At 38.9% G+C, this 15,633-nt stretch overlaps 1 protein-coding gene across 1 annotated transcript; it reads right to left on the minus strand.

Annotated features, from left to right (window-relative positions):
• Positions 1–376: 376 nt before the first annotated feature.
• Positions 377–15,031, minus strand: socs5b (suppressor of cytokine signaling 5b). The gene is made up of 2 exons (XM_055169891.2): positions 14,671–15,031; positions 377–6,453 (listed from the first exon to the last, which is right to left on the minus strand). Exon 2 carries the CDS (start codon positions 6,434–6,436, stop codon positions 4,742–4,744), a length of 1,695 nt encoding a protein of 564 aa, XP_055025866.2. The 5' UTR covers positions 6,437–6,453; positions 14,671–15,031; the 3' UTR covers positions 377–4,741.
• Positions 15,032–15,633: the final 602 nt, after the last annotated feature.

Genomic DNA, 15,633 nt, shown 5'->3' on the forward strand with positions numbered 1-15,633 from the left:
AAATAGAGATCATGAGTGCATGTGCGCATTCACATTCAGTTCTTGTGCATGTATTATGGTTAACACAAATGTTTTGTAGTGATTTACTGCATTTGTATTAGCTATTATGGCAACCCCTAACTGCACAAATTATGTCAGTCTTACTGGATTTCATAATAAACATTAAACAGCCAGTCAAAACGGCACAATTGTGTCCTTCACAATAGACTACCATTAGCTTTAATGGCTCACCGGAAGTCATAAACAGGAAAGCTCAAAGATGGTAGTGCCCACATTTATGTCAACAAACAGGTGGATATAGAGATATAGCCTTTCTCCCAGCTCTCCTATATTTGTGAAAATGAAAACCACATGAAATAAACCAAATATGTCAGCATATATATATTTACTGCATGGTACACTCAATATTTTTTATTAATATTATTAAGACAATAAAGCATTCACAAAGCACCAAGAGTGACGACTACAAGTGCATCAGCTGTAACAATGAACATTGCAAAGTAGAAACAAAGAAAAAAGGTGGAAAGGACAAACAAAAACATCAAAACTAAAATGTGAACATCTTTTCTAAACACACTTCCATCCAGACATTAGTTCATAAAATAAGAAAATATGATGAAAAGGGAACGAATAGCACATTGAATATTTGGTGATACTTGTTTGATTAGATATGGGTTAGCCTGTGGCAGCTGGGAAGGCTGTTTGTGATTGGTCAGAAATGACAACCATTAGCCCCATCATCATCATCAAGCCCTGTCAGCGCAGCCACCACACACACATACAGTACTGCTATAAGCGTGCACGTTTAGCATTAAAGTGACACAAGATTGTAACCACTGTTACATCGCACTCACTGTATATTAGATATGATTTATGTAAAAATAATGATCTTGTTAAATGCTACGAAAAATATTACTCGACCCCTTCCGAAAAAATGTTCACACCAAGGTTGAAAAGATCGGGGACCTTATTTATTAAACACACATCTGATAATTTTACGCTTGAAATGTAAAATCTGCACATTACCCATGATTGACTTACATAAGGACATTGATATTTCTATATTCATTATATATATGATTATTTTGAACATTATTTTGAGTATGTTTCTAAATGCGGCCCCAGAGCTTTACACATTGGCACCGAAGCAAAGCTAAAAGAGTTATGTTTTAAACAGTAGGATTAGTCAATTCATAATCAAATACTGCTCTGCCACAATCTATAGCATATAGTGCATTATATAATTCACTACAACTTACACAAAACATTAAAAAAAAAATTGAGACAATACTGTTGGTAATCACAGGGCCAGAAAGTTGACATGTGGGTACATTTGAATATACGTGCAAGTATGTTTGAGTATGTGTCAAGCACTTCACCAGCTAAACTGCAAGCAGGGTCTACATGACGTGGTTGTACGGTCGGTCATTATACATTACAGTGGGTGACATAACACATTTCCCATGGGGAAAAGGGCGAAAAAACATCAAGACTCCTCCGCACAGAGAAGCCATTTCACAATTATCCATTTGTTAACCATTAAAAACCAGGAAAAATGTCCCCGGGCCGTAAGCACAAGACGCAGTTCACAGGAGTCTCATAAGACTCCTCACAGCAATCTTTGTTGCGATCTGCAGACCCACTGTTGCGATTTTATATCCCCCATTTAAAATGCAATAAACTCTGCCTGAGTTACTGAAGAACACTGTGTTGGATAAAGTTTGGTGTGTCATTTCCCTCGCGCTACATTCTCTAAACTATTAACTAAATAACAGCTGCGGTTTCAAACACAGCCCCGTTTCTCACAGCATTCAATATTGCTCAATGGAGCACTGTGTGTTTTAGCCTCATGCTAATGCTAACTTTAGCATAGCATGCGGACTAGACAAACAACCAGCTTTCTGCTTTCAGCCGTATACATGTCCAAGAAAGTGGGTGATGCTGAGGATGTGGTCAGATCGGGGACGGAGAAGACAAATTGGAGCGAAAAGTCCCTCTTTCCTCTATTTTCGTAGCATCAAGAAACACAGAGTGGTCCTTTTAGCAGTTGGTAAATTTAGAGGCTAACACAGTAAATTTAGCCTGCGATTAGTGCGTGTAAGGCAGCAGGGTGTAACCCTGAGAGCCTCGCTCACTGTGTAGTGGCAAAAAACGTCCCGAATGACTGCCACAGTGTTTAAATAAACTGTTAAGGGATTTGGTGAGGAACAGGCTTAAGCGTTTAACAGCCCTCAAACCAACACCCTTAAAAATGCTGCTCGCCCTCTCTCATAAACGTAGCTGTTTACATCATCTTACATCATGAAAGCATTTTGAATGTCTGAATTTTAGTGTGGTGTGCCTGAAGCCTTGTGTTAATATTTTGCAATATTGCGTTATGTGTGTTTCATTTGAGAAGTAAAGGTATCAGACAGAAATGACATGGTACTTTGATGTCATATGTGATGAGCTAGGTCGGCAAAAGGTAGATTTAAACCAGCGAACTTGCAACAAAAGCCAGTTTACGCTCCACAGCCTGCACCACTGAATCCTCTAAAGTTTTAGTGGTCCAACCAGACATTGGTGGGCGGAGCTAGTGTAAATAGTGTTTGCCAACAAAAGGACGCTATTTGCGCTTAAGTGTAAATAGACACTAGGTTTTATTACCTTATGCAATGAAACTCACACTGGAAATTTTTGAGGCTCCAGTATAAATCTATATTTAATATGGCTTGAGGCTTCAAATCTGTCACCAAAGGCTTTAAAGAAATGTGGTGTCTATAAACCCACCGAAGAATGTGGTATTCCAGCTCAAGTCTTAAAAGTCAATGACATCACATGACACATGCTAATTCACAGTTTACATAATTGGAGACCGTACACAGAGCGTACAGTGTACACGGTGGATGTTTTGAGCATTCAGTCAGGTCAAGTGGAAAATGTGTGGAAAAAATGGTCTAAGAATAACAAAATGACTTCCTTCCAGCGAGCATATTGCGAAAGAGTAATTAATTGCAATTAAAATAAATGGCTTTAAAAAAAGGGGTGCAACTCTGCCAAAATACTGTACACTATAATTAAGCCATTGTACTGTTTATAAATAATCAAATTGCATTGTGGAGAGTTTCTTATGCACAGTAACAACCTAAAGATGCACACCTTTGGTCACTGATCATCAAACACCCTAATACTGAAAACTGCCCCATATTGATTGTATATTGTTATGCAGCTATTCTGCGTTGGCTGAAATCTGACTGGACCCCAAGAGCCAACCAGTGCAATGCCAAACATCCAATATTAAACCTAAGAGCATGATTTTTGTTGGCCATTTTTTAAGGTTTTGTGATTAAGGCCATGCGTTTTCAAGAGTATAGTTTTAAAACAATATTTTTTCAGTGTTCAGAGAATCATTAGTGCACAAGACAAGAGAAGCATAGCTGCTTCATATTGAATGAAAGTGCAACATAACCAGGTGGAACCAACTACACTTAATAACCTGGACATCAATCCAACAAACATTAAATATATACACAGTGATGGCATCTGTGTTCTAACTCTATCTAAAGTGAAAGCAATCTAAGAGAAATTTTTGTCCACTTTTGGTGGTTGCATATATAGCCACAACGGCTTAAAGCCTGGAGTACATACCATATGCACAGGGCTAGGTAAGAGATACTTGACAAAAACATCTACTTTGGGTGAATCATGCTGAAAAATACACAATAATTTCAGGGTTAAAACTGATATCCAATGCATAAGCTCCATTTAAAGACACAGACACACAATATAATCTGTCTATATGTAAGCGTCTATGTCTTTGTGCGATACACAGACAACAATTAAAGTGCCGTATGTAACTTTAGACCGTCATTGATAAAAATAGACAATAGTAAAATAGATTGTTTAAAACTAGGGTAATGCTGGGATATGAGACTTCACGAGGGCCTAGTCTTAAATAACACCCTCTATATCTTATGGCACATGGTGCGCTGCGCCTGTGGGCCAACTCTGTGGTTACTTGGTGAAAGGAAATGGTAGCTTTTCGCGTATAGCATCTCCCTTCTCCTTATGTAATTAACTCATTCCTTTCACGTCTGTCTGCCACCATTTTAAAAATAAAACATGCTTGGTGCCGGGAGGTGCGTGTCTAACTGTGACCCTGTTCATGTACACAGTACTTAGCAAGTGCTGCCCCAGGGAACCTGACACTGGCAGGCTGCTGTAAAGTATCATGAAAGGTATTGCTGACAAATTAGCCATGACTTAGCAAATATCCATACAGTTTATGCATCTAACAATAGGTTTTAGAGAGTACTGTAGGAGTTGCTCGGGTATAAGGAGTTGCAAAAATTTGTTGAATATATCTTAACACTGAACTAAGCCGAAAGGCTAACAAACAAGAGGCTGGTTAATGTGACAACATTTTTGCTATACTGCTTAAAATAGTGTTATACACTAAAAGAGATAAAGCAGCTAGCATGTGAGCAGGCTAATGTAGATCCACTGAATACAAGGAAATAAAGAGCAATGGGAAAGCAACCATCTCTTTCCCAACATGCTCAACACTTCAGCACATAAGCTAGCCTGACAGCATGTACCGCTTTGCATCATACTTATGGATTTTATGTGTAGTATTAACAAAGAAAAAAACTGGCGTAAGTTCGTAACATGTCTTATGCCAGCTGCAGGATGGATAATACGAGCCACACACTCCTCTGGCAGCAAGGCTCTACTTTTCCTCTCTCAGGCACAGAGCCAGATCTCATTTGACCTTGAGTGGTGGCTCTCTCTCCAGCCAGCGCACCCGTACTTTCTGTTTGTAGTGATATTCCTTCAGGAAATCCTGCATGGTTGGAGGCAGTGGCAGAGCACCAATGCCATCGTAGGTAGTGTGTCTGCAGATGGCGGCTCGCGCCAGATGCTGCAGACTGAAAGGGAAAGTTCGGTGTAAGGGAGCGGTAAGCAGGGGCTCAAAAAACATACAGGCACTGGGGTCTTTATAGTGCTCCAGCAAGCCTGTAACTGTGGAAGAGTGGAAGACACAGGGGTCATGCGCGTCAAAGCTAAAGTTGTGATTCCATTGTTCAATGCGTGCATGCAGCGAACGATTATATCGTCGAAAACTGACAGAGAATAAGTAGTCCTCCTGCGCAGAGTCGCGTAGCAGGAAGGTGCCTTCTGGCCGTCCGTCCAGCAGCGCTTCTGCTTGGTACCGGTCCATCACCCCCCAATAACAGGGAAGTGCAGTTATGGCCTGTAAGTCAGGCACCAAACAATGAATATAGTCAATCTGTGTGTGAACCTTCCAAGGCCCTGGCTGTCTGGAGCAATGAGCATCCCCAGAGGCATGCCTCTGTTTGGGTCTCCTTGTCTGTAAACAGAGGGTCGTGGAGTCTTCCTCAGAATCACAGTCAATAGAGTGGGCAGGCACAGCCATACTCGCACCAACTTGTCCGACAATCCCTGATAAACCCACAGAAACAGAAGAGACCGTTCCCATACTCCTGGCCTCTCCATGTCCTTCCCCAACAGCAGGGGCCATCTTTGGTCCCAGTTTATAGAGAGAAGAGCTGTGTGAAATTGCCTCCAGTGTATGGATTTGTGCATTCGGAGGAGGGTCCACTCCTTCCTCTATGCTAAGCCTCCGTCGCTCACGTAACCTCTCCTCCTCATCCTCCGGGGAGGGATGTGTTGAATCAAATGCATCCAAAAGAGCAGTTGAGGAATGAGGGCTGACTGGTGCCGTATGCTGCTTAATTAGGTGCCACTTGTTGGCCAAATCAGAACCAGGTGGGAAAGGGCACGTTTCTAGCATCAGTTCAGTCAGGTGGATCTTGCGTTTGGAAGACGCCTGACCTTTAGCTGACTGTGAGCGGTAATGTACAGGCAGAGGAAGACACAGGCCTACAGTTTCTCGGAGTCGCTGACGCAGAGAGCGGGCACTAAGGCTGCGCCCACTGCTGCCAGCTCCGATAGAATCATTTATCTCTTGGATAGAGCTAATCCCATATCGACGTTCCCTCCTGGACGTACTTCCTCTTGAGCGTCCGGTTCGCCTCTCGGCCTCAAGAGAACTCTGTGTTTTAGTTGAGCAGGAATGCTTCTTTTTACCTCCCCAGGGAGCGTGCCGAGAGTACGAGTCCCTACGCACAAGAGGGCCCCTTCGTGCATCCTCGCTATCTTTGTCAATTGAGATTTCAACTATCTGGGGAATATCTGCCACACAGTTATGGCCTCTGCGTCCTCTGGTCACCATTGGGAGTGGTGATAGGTTCCGTGAGGGTGTGGAAGACCTAGTTCCACGGGGTTCACTTGCATGTGCTCCTCTCCCCAAGTCCATCATGCAGTGGACCCGATCAACATCCTGGCTACACAAATTGGACTCCGAGCCATCGGCGTGGAAGAGGGCTTGGCATCGACTCCTGATGTTACCCCACATCTTGGCTACTTTCTCCATAGATTGGAGATCGGAACCTGTCAAGGAAACAGACACCATGAATTATTGATAGAAAAATACAGGAACTATGGAATGGAAAAAATGCTATGGAGAAAGTAAATGTGTCAACTAAACTTTCAGTGCTTAAGTTAAACCATTTAGTTGCATTAAAACTTTTCTTGCATATAGCCTAATAAAATGTGTGCATAATGTATTATAAACTTAAATTGGTCACTTGTGAAAACTCTGAATGGATTTTTTTAGTTAATTAATCAAAACATTTTTTATATTAAATAATATTATTAGTATGGCAAGCTAACATGAATTTGCTCATGTTATGCATCTCAGCATGTTACAAAAAGCGTCTTTGTGGATCTTTACTGTGACAAATTTTGTGCTTTCAAACTTTAGAAATTTACAATTTTTAGATTTAAATCCGATTTTGAGTGCCAGGGTAGGTGCAAGAGTAGTACAGTTAGCATGGAGTTGCCAGGCAGACATGCAACAACACAAGGCCATGGCTATAAATGAACCGAGGGATCTGCTCCCAGCTGATCTACTGGTATGTACTGTATTACTGAGCCAGTCTGGACCTGACCAAAAACTTTCACTGTCATGGCAGCAGACACACACACTCTATTAATCACATAACAGAAAGAGTTACAGACATTGTGGACAGGGGTAGCACAGACAAGAGATCGTGTAGACAGTCACAAAAGAGGATTCTGACTGAGGCTTTCTCTGTTCTCTTTTTTGACTAAGAAACTGCTGATCTTGTTTAAATTACTGTGGTTGAGCACAAATTATGCAAAATTGAGGCCACCAGGAGATCATGCACAGTTCTTGCCATTATCAAAAGAGACTAAACGTAGCACATTTATAAAACATAGTTGAAGTGGTCTAATTCCAAGACATATAAAATAAAGAAAATTTAACATCTAAGCAGACCATCTCATGAGTTTTGATCATCCAGCAACTTTTATTATTTTTCAGAAATGTTATATCCAAAAGTACCGGGTCTTTGGTACCAAGTTAAAAAGTGCTAAGTAGTAATAAAATCATTGGTACAAGGTTTTCTTAAGTACGGGAACCACCACAGAACTGGCTTCACCTGGAAACGACGCACTATTTGACAGGTAGTTAGTCAGGTACTTTCAAAGACGCAACAAGCGCGACCATCGCTAATGCAGGGTCTCTAAACTACACAAATTTGTGTAAAGATGCGCAGAGTCACGTAAAGAAATACTTTAGATTTAAGGCAGATAACAGCAAGAACAAGCTTAGTGTCATGATGAAAGGAGGAAAGACATTAGGATAGGCTGACAAAGTATTCATTAAAGTTCAAGCAGGTGAGATTTAGATTTGCTTGCAATTGCATTATGGTTTATTTTTTAATGTTGAATTGATATAAAATTAAAATAAAAATTTGTGAAATATAAAACGGGATAAAAAAAACTATAGACGCTTTCAGCAGTAACAACATAAACAAGCGACTGTCGTGGTCCGCACGTAACTTTCGGTAAACTCTGCTAAGAATAAATAACAATAATAATTTTAATAATAATAAGTTATTTAAACGTAGTTTATGAAGCAAAAAAACAACACACAGATTACCTAGGAAACCAAAGCATTTGTTATTTTTGACAAGGCATTTGTTAAAGAGATCAGTTTAGCAACTAGTCAGACCATTAAAAAACAAAACCGGAAGTAAAGTTCGGATCCAGACGTGTATTGCGTCAGCGCACATGCGTCCAATGAAACCGTCCATATGATTATAGGGCCCTGCATAGATAAAACTTTTTCGTTTTCTTCCGAATATTCTACACCTTGTTTGTTTTTAAAGTGGCAATTTCTGAGCCCTAAACGAATGTGCCACTGATATGAATAAAACACACACACCATCTCGGTAAAATTATTTAGTCTCCGATTAGATACACTTTTAAAATAATTTAATGATATATTTCAATTATTTCACTTTAATGTGTTAATTCAAAATTATGTTTTAAATCAAAATTAAAATGAAGTAATTTGAATATATTAAAATAAAATATTTGTATTTTTCCGTGTAGTCGACCACTGTTTTAAGTGTCGACCAGCGGCAGCTGTACCGTTTAGTCGACTAGTCTCGCACATCCCTATTATTGGTACAAATGACTGAAATTTTGGTACGGTGACAACACTAAATTTGTGTGTAATTTATTTTTACTGATGCATTGTATATGTGATGATACATTCGCGACTCTGAATTTTAAAAAAACAAACTAACATTAGTAATAATTACATTAGATTAAAATTTAATACAATATTTTCTCTTTTAACTCAAGCAGATCTTGAAAACAAAAAATAACATTTTCTCAGTGTGTTTCTGGGTTGGCACTTCCTTTAACTACACAAAGAAAATTTAAACAATACCTCTACTCCCTGAACTTGGAGGAACTGGCAAGGTCAGTGCACAAACACGCATCTTACAGGTTCCTACAATACTGCAGCACTTTCTTGAAATATAAAACAGTCTCACAATTTTACCTGGCCATCTAGTCTTAATAGAAGCCAACGTTAAATTAACAATTTTGCATTAACAAACTGCTAGTTGCGGTCCTAAAAAAATAGCATGCATTGTGCTTGAAGTATTGTTCACATAACACACCAGATATGAGCTGAATATGATGTGACTTATTTCACAGGCTCCTCTTTCAACCTCTGCTGCTCTCGCCTCCAGACACATCTCTAATGTACCGCAGTATCAGATGCATCAGTTCGTTTTTTCCATGCAAGTTGGCATTTTTTCCCCTGACTATGCAAATCACATTAACAACAACAAACAGTTTCGGACATTTCTGAACATTCCTTACAGAGAAAATTAGCACATTTTTAAGTATTCCTTCAGAGAAAACACCTGAAAGCTTTAGGAACAGTTCAGCCAAAAAAAGTAACCAACATTTACTTAAGAACAACATATAATAACATGATTATTAAGGGACGCACCGACATATCGGCCTATAATCCGTACCGTCATTTTTTCGGACATCGGACGATTGTTTTAAAATCAGCCAATGATTAGGGCTGTCACGGTTATGAAATTTGGCTGGCAGTTAATTGTCTAAGAAATTGTGACGATTATGACGATTAATTGCCTGTTTTAGAGATTTGATGATTATAGGGATTAATTGTATGTTTTATTACTTTGACATTTAATTCTCATACATTTTTGTTTTTTGTTTATGAAATAATTTTCACACATTGTTGTGATTATTTAAATTAAAAATTTTGCAAGGTTTACCTGTCAGTAAATATTAATACACATAACACATATTTAAAAGTAATCTGATGCGGTCTCGTTTATAAAGATACTGCAGCTCCCCCTTGTGTTTTTAAAGAGATGTGCAATCATTGCGGTGATCTGAAATCATCGCGATGAGGTAAAACAAATCGCAATGAGATGATTATTTAATAATTTTGACAGCCCTACCAATGATCAGGGCAGATTATATCCTGCCAATCAAGATGGACAGAAAAATGCATGTGTTTTGGGTGACAATGACAACAGAATTTCAGTTGTATCCTCTACACTTTAAAAATTTTACAACATAATACTTTAAAACAAAAAAGGAAAAAATGCATCTGCATCTATAGTAGATGTCATTCTAAGTATTTAAATATTGGTATCTTCACAGTATATCGCTAATAATAAGAATACAATTTGTAATAAAAATTATGCAAAAATGCATGGTGCTTACAAGACCAAGTTCATGGGTTCAATTAGTAGCTAGTGTAAGTTAGTTTTGCCCTTCATCTGCCAGTAAATGAGAGCAGAGCATCTGTGAACATATTTCTCATCAAAAACTTTTTACAAATTCCTTATTAGACAGTCACATAGCAATTTTCCCAAAAACTGTTCTGATTCAGCGCAGTTGGATGAAAACAGTGCTGAAAGGCATGAGAGTTTCCCAAAATTAACCACGATGAGTAACCCAGGCCAGAGCTCAAGTACATCATTATCAGACCACCGGTGTGGGATGTGAATCTCTTCTTGTGTTGCTCTCTTGCATAAAGGCACTTCATTTCAGTAGTATGGGTCACGTACAGAGTGCACGAATGAAGTGCCAGGCTAAGAAATGAGCGTGATTGAGTGTTATAAGATAGGTCTGCTCATAACAGTAACACTTTCCTTGGTTCTGGACAACTAGGCTGGATTTACACTGCAGATCGCGAGAGCCAATTCAGACGTCTTGTCTATATTTAAAAAGCATCTGATATCTGCATTTACACTAAACACTTGACGAAATCAAATATGAAATAAAGCATATTTGGCGTGCTGTCCGAAGAGAGGGCTCCAAGCTCGAAATATTAGCCTGAACCCCCCCTTAACAAAGAGCAAAGCGATAGGGTGGAGGAGGGATGTTGCATAAAGTTCCCAAGACACAGAGGTGAGGGATGGCTTTGTATAGACCTCTTGGCGCTAATTGGTTGAATTATATGACTATGCTCGTCCAGAACTTTATATTTTAAATACAAGATTATACCGCTTTATTTCCGTAACAAGACATGCAGCTTTAGCATTACTCCACTAAGTGAAGCCGCTGCCGTCATCCTCTACTGCACTGCTAAAAAGAGTCATTCGTGGGTGGTGTCCACCTGAGCTGACATTAGGCCAGGCGCGATAATGACTATATTGACTTATGGCACGATAAGTGAACATGACCTCGATAGTTTTTGGAGAGGTGATATATTACCATATTGATTGTTTGGATAAAAATAAATGTCATTAGCATTTTAGCCGATCGCGATTGCCTCTGCCATTTCTGTCTACTGCCCGTCTCAGTTTAAGTGGCACACGCAGCTCAGGGTCCACCACATGTGTGCGGGTGTGCACGCACGCACGTACGCGCACACACAGAGAGCAATAAAGAAAAAGAGAGAAAAAGAAAGCAGGCAGTGACAGGCGAAAAGAGAGCATTACTCAAAATGAAATTTCATTTTTCTGGTGAATACATACAGTTTGAAAAAATAAATCAGACTGGAATTGGTTTCAAAGCTACAACACACGTCTTGACATGAGAAAAATAACGTAAATGAGCCAGCATGTCTACTTTGTTAAAGGCTAATTAAAAGTCATCTGAAACATAACCATACCATCTAGTGTTTAGATCGAAGGTGTAGCTATTATAAACGTGACTGCGTGTGATGGCACATCCTCACAGATGCGATCAGAGTAACACTCGACTAAAGCAATAAACCCTGTGATGATGGGATTTACACTGAACAATGAATATTAGCCGTTTAATATTAAAATTCATATTTATTTATGTTTTAAATATTTAGAATATATATATATTTTTTAATATTCTTAAAAATATAAGTTGTGTTCTTAGGAGCCAAGAAGTATATCGCTATCTGAAATATTGCCAAAGATGGCGTTACAGTGACGCAGGAAGTATGACAAGGGAGACCCAGCATCTCTTTCCAGGGCTCCAGACTGCCACCAAATGCGGGCATTTTGCCACCAAAATTTCAGAGTGTGCCACTGAATTTTACATCCAGTCGCACATGTGTGACCAGTAAATTTGATCTTTTTTGTGATGTGACAATGAATTTGAAACAGCAAATTGTCCTTTCTGCATCTATCATTAAAGTATTTATTAGTAATACAGTGAAAATTAGTAGAAATGTGAATATTTGGTTAGCATGTTGATTTACGATGTGTGCCCCTAAATTTTCTGGTTGCGTCCCTAAAATTTTCAGTTGGGAGCCACTGTGCTCCTAGTGAAAAAAGTTAGTTTGGAGCCCTGCTTTTCCTTCTCAGGGAAGAACAGTTACATATGTAACCCGAGACGTTTCATATGTCAAACACAATTATGCAAAAAAGCATTTTGGTATGAATCAACATTCGCATACAGAAGATATATAAGCATTTAAAGGGAACAGTTTAGCACGTGTGCTTAAAAAGTCTGGAAATTTTAAGATAATATCCTACAATACACAGGGAAAAATATTGATTTTTTTCTTGCATAAAATAGATTCAAGCACTTTCAATGACCTGTATCTATGTATGTATATTTTCAAAAACTTCCCAGGGCCTTGAATTTTCCTTCCAGATTAACAAACTTTCAAGGATTTCAAGGACCCGTGGGAACCCTGTATATATAATCAGTGACAGAAAAAATGGTCTTAAAAAGACAATCCTACTGACTATGGCCATAATTTCGGGAGCAATTAACCGACCTATGAAAAGTAGCCATCTTGACAGGCATCGTTGAAATCATTTGTCAATATAATTTTTTCAATGACACCTTGACCTAACAATATGCGAACTGTAGCTTACGCTTACATTGCAGACGCGATTGCATGTATCCGATTCATATCAGATTTATTTCCACATATGAATGAAGTCTGAAACCAATCTTAGAATATCAGAATCTATGTGTTTTTTTCCTGCTTACACGAACGTGGGTCATATCCAATCCGTGCCAGAGAAAAAAATCTAAATTGAAAAAATGTACTGAATCTAAATTTAACTCTCTCATAAGGTATCATTTATGAATTGTGAAAATTTGTATCTTGGCATAAGTACCTTTTGTACTATTTCCTCCTTATGACAAATCACTTAATTGTTTTCTTTGTAAGTTGCTTTGGACAAAAGCGTCTGCTAAATGCCTAAATATATTTAGTCACTTCAAACATGCAGTGTAAATGCTGCCCAGTGCCTAAGGTCTTCTATATCATAGCCTACTTGGTATGTCCAAAAGAGACCCATTTTGTCTCAGAGCCCTATGAAAGCTGTTTAAAATAATTTTAAAAAGTATACTCAGATATTTTATGCAATAATTTTTACCAGTGGCAGCCTTGATTTAATTATTTACTTTGGGGGAAAATATTCTTAAACTGAAAGCAAATGATATGCACATATTTTAATCTGACCGATTTGCGATTTCACTCTTTTCTACAATTATCATGCAACATAACTAACATATATATATATATATATGTACATCATAGAAAGATGGGTGGATGACAAGCTTAGGAACCTATAGGCTCTAAAACCGTAAACTGTCTGCTAAAAGGAGCCAGGCTGAGTGTGTTCGGCTTCAGACATGACACAAAACAAAATGTGGTGCATATCACAAAAAACTGAGCATGAGCCCTCAAGGTTTGGTACATACGATCTACATATAGACTTGTTAAAGATGTAGCTGAGCTGCATATAAAGAAAAAAATTGAAACACATAAAGTTAGACTGCGACTCCTAAGCAGCTCCATATTAAACCTTGAAAATGTTCTTTGCAGTTTCTCTTAGTTAGACACGCCTATTCTCATGGGGTCCAGATGAGTGGCCTGGCTTTTGGACAACATAAGGGGCGGAAGTGTGTTCTCTTCTCAAGAAGAGAAAAATAAACTAAAAATATAGTTATTTGCAGAATCTCACTTTTAGAACTTTTTTTTAGAAAAACAGCTAAACCTAAGAAGTAACCTCACTAACAACTGAAATAATGTAGTAGTTTCTGAAAGCCACACATGTGCAGACACACACTCGATTGTTGAACATCAAGGATGGTGCCAAATACAAAATCGGGTTGGGGCTAATGTAAAAATCTGGTATTTAAAAAACCCCAAATAGGTCAACCAGCATTTTTGAAGTTCTTGCACGTGCCCCCTTGATGGTTGCGGGCCTCAATAAAATATTCGACAGAAGTTAAACATATGACGTATATAGACTAGACTGTATACACTACAGTACCCAAGTGATATCTGTGGTCTACAAAACTACATGCTGCCGATAAGAAAGGCGAACCATCTGACTCCCGTGAAGTTGATTCAGTAATGGGCACAAACGCATTAAAAACGTCCATAATTGCCAAACTTTATTATAAATTGCAGGAATGCATCTAATAAGTGACTCATACTATTATCATGAACGCATTTAGTTGCATACAACTCATACATGCAGTACTGAAAATGTAATGTTATTTGCATGAAAACGGTTTGAAGAGTATTTTTAGCGACGAGCAGGCTAACTTTACGCATCACTTGAGTAAGTGTGCAGCGTGGAGCGGGAGGATGTTGGAATGTTACATTGTAACACTCAAATAGGGGAAACATTGTGACATCTCACGCGTTCCGTTATATTAAACCCCTCGAGTTCACTGTCTGACTGTTTTACCCCAACACATAAAATCGACAAGACAACAAACGCGTTAAAATACGCAAAACATACCGCAATTCAACCCTACAACGGATCAGGCAAACGGCGTACTTACCTCTTGAATTATTGCCTATTACTTCGCAGCCGTCTTTTGTCTACAATAGATGGCTATCTAAAGGCGTTTAAAGCTACATATGCTCAGCCTTGGTGGATAAAATACAAGTGAGAAAGCATAACTGGTCGTTCCTGAGGTTGCAAGAGCAGAAATGAATCCCACATCATTATGCTCGGTTGGAATGGCAACATAATCCAAGGCCGGAGCCGCCTCGCTCGCGTGCGAACCCGGACTTCTCCTCGACAGCACGGCTTTGCGAGCCCGTGCAAAGGCGTGAAGAAGAGGCCGATAATGCGAAATCGCAGGCGGGTTGTGACTGGCGGAGTGCAGGGAGACGCAGGACGGGGACGCACTTCCGACGGTTCGGGGGAGTGACGGGCGTCGGGCTCGTCCAATGAGATCGCAGGGTGAGAGAGCGTTGCCTCGGTTGCCACCCTGAAAACGTGGAGATTCGAGATGATGCATGAATGCCAAGGGATGAATGATTAATGATTATAGTCAATCAAACAAAGTAGCCATCTGTTGGCTTGTGTGTGTGTGTGTGTGTGTGTAGCTTATCAATATAGGAGAGAGTAATCAATAATGTCACCAAACCTTACAAGTAAATGTTTACAGTACTATAAATAATAAGACTGAAATAAACCATTACATAAAGCATATTTCACAAACGAGTTTAATCATTCACAATTTACACACTACTAATGTTAAAGCTACAATATATAAACATTTAAATTAGATATATTAACCAATAATCGGTATCGTCGTTAAAAGCTTTTTTTAACACTGTCAGCTAACTATATAATTTGAGCTCTGTGCTTAAAAAAACATCACTATTTTAATGCTCAATATTAATGGTCATTATATGAATGAATAACATTCAAAAAATGTAATTTTCAGAATTTATTAATGCAAATATAACCACCAAACATCGGATAACACTCTGAATAATCGTCTGTATCATTG

The sequence above is a fragment of the Misgurnus anguillicaudatus genome, chromosome 11, assembly GCF_027580225.2.
Source record: "Misgurnus anguillicaudatus chromosome 11, ASM2758022v2, whole genome shotgun sequence".
NCBI lineage: Eukaryota > Metazoa > Chordata > Actinopteri > Cypriniformes > Cobitidae > Misgurnus > Misgurnus anguillicaudatus.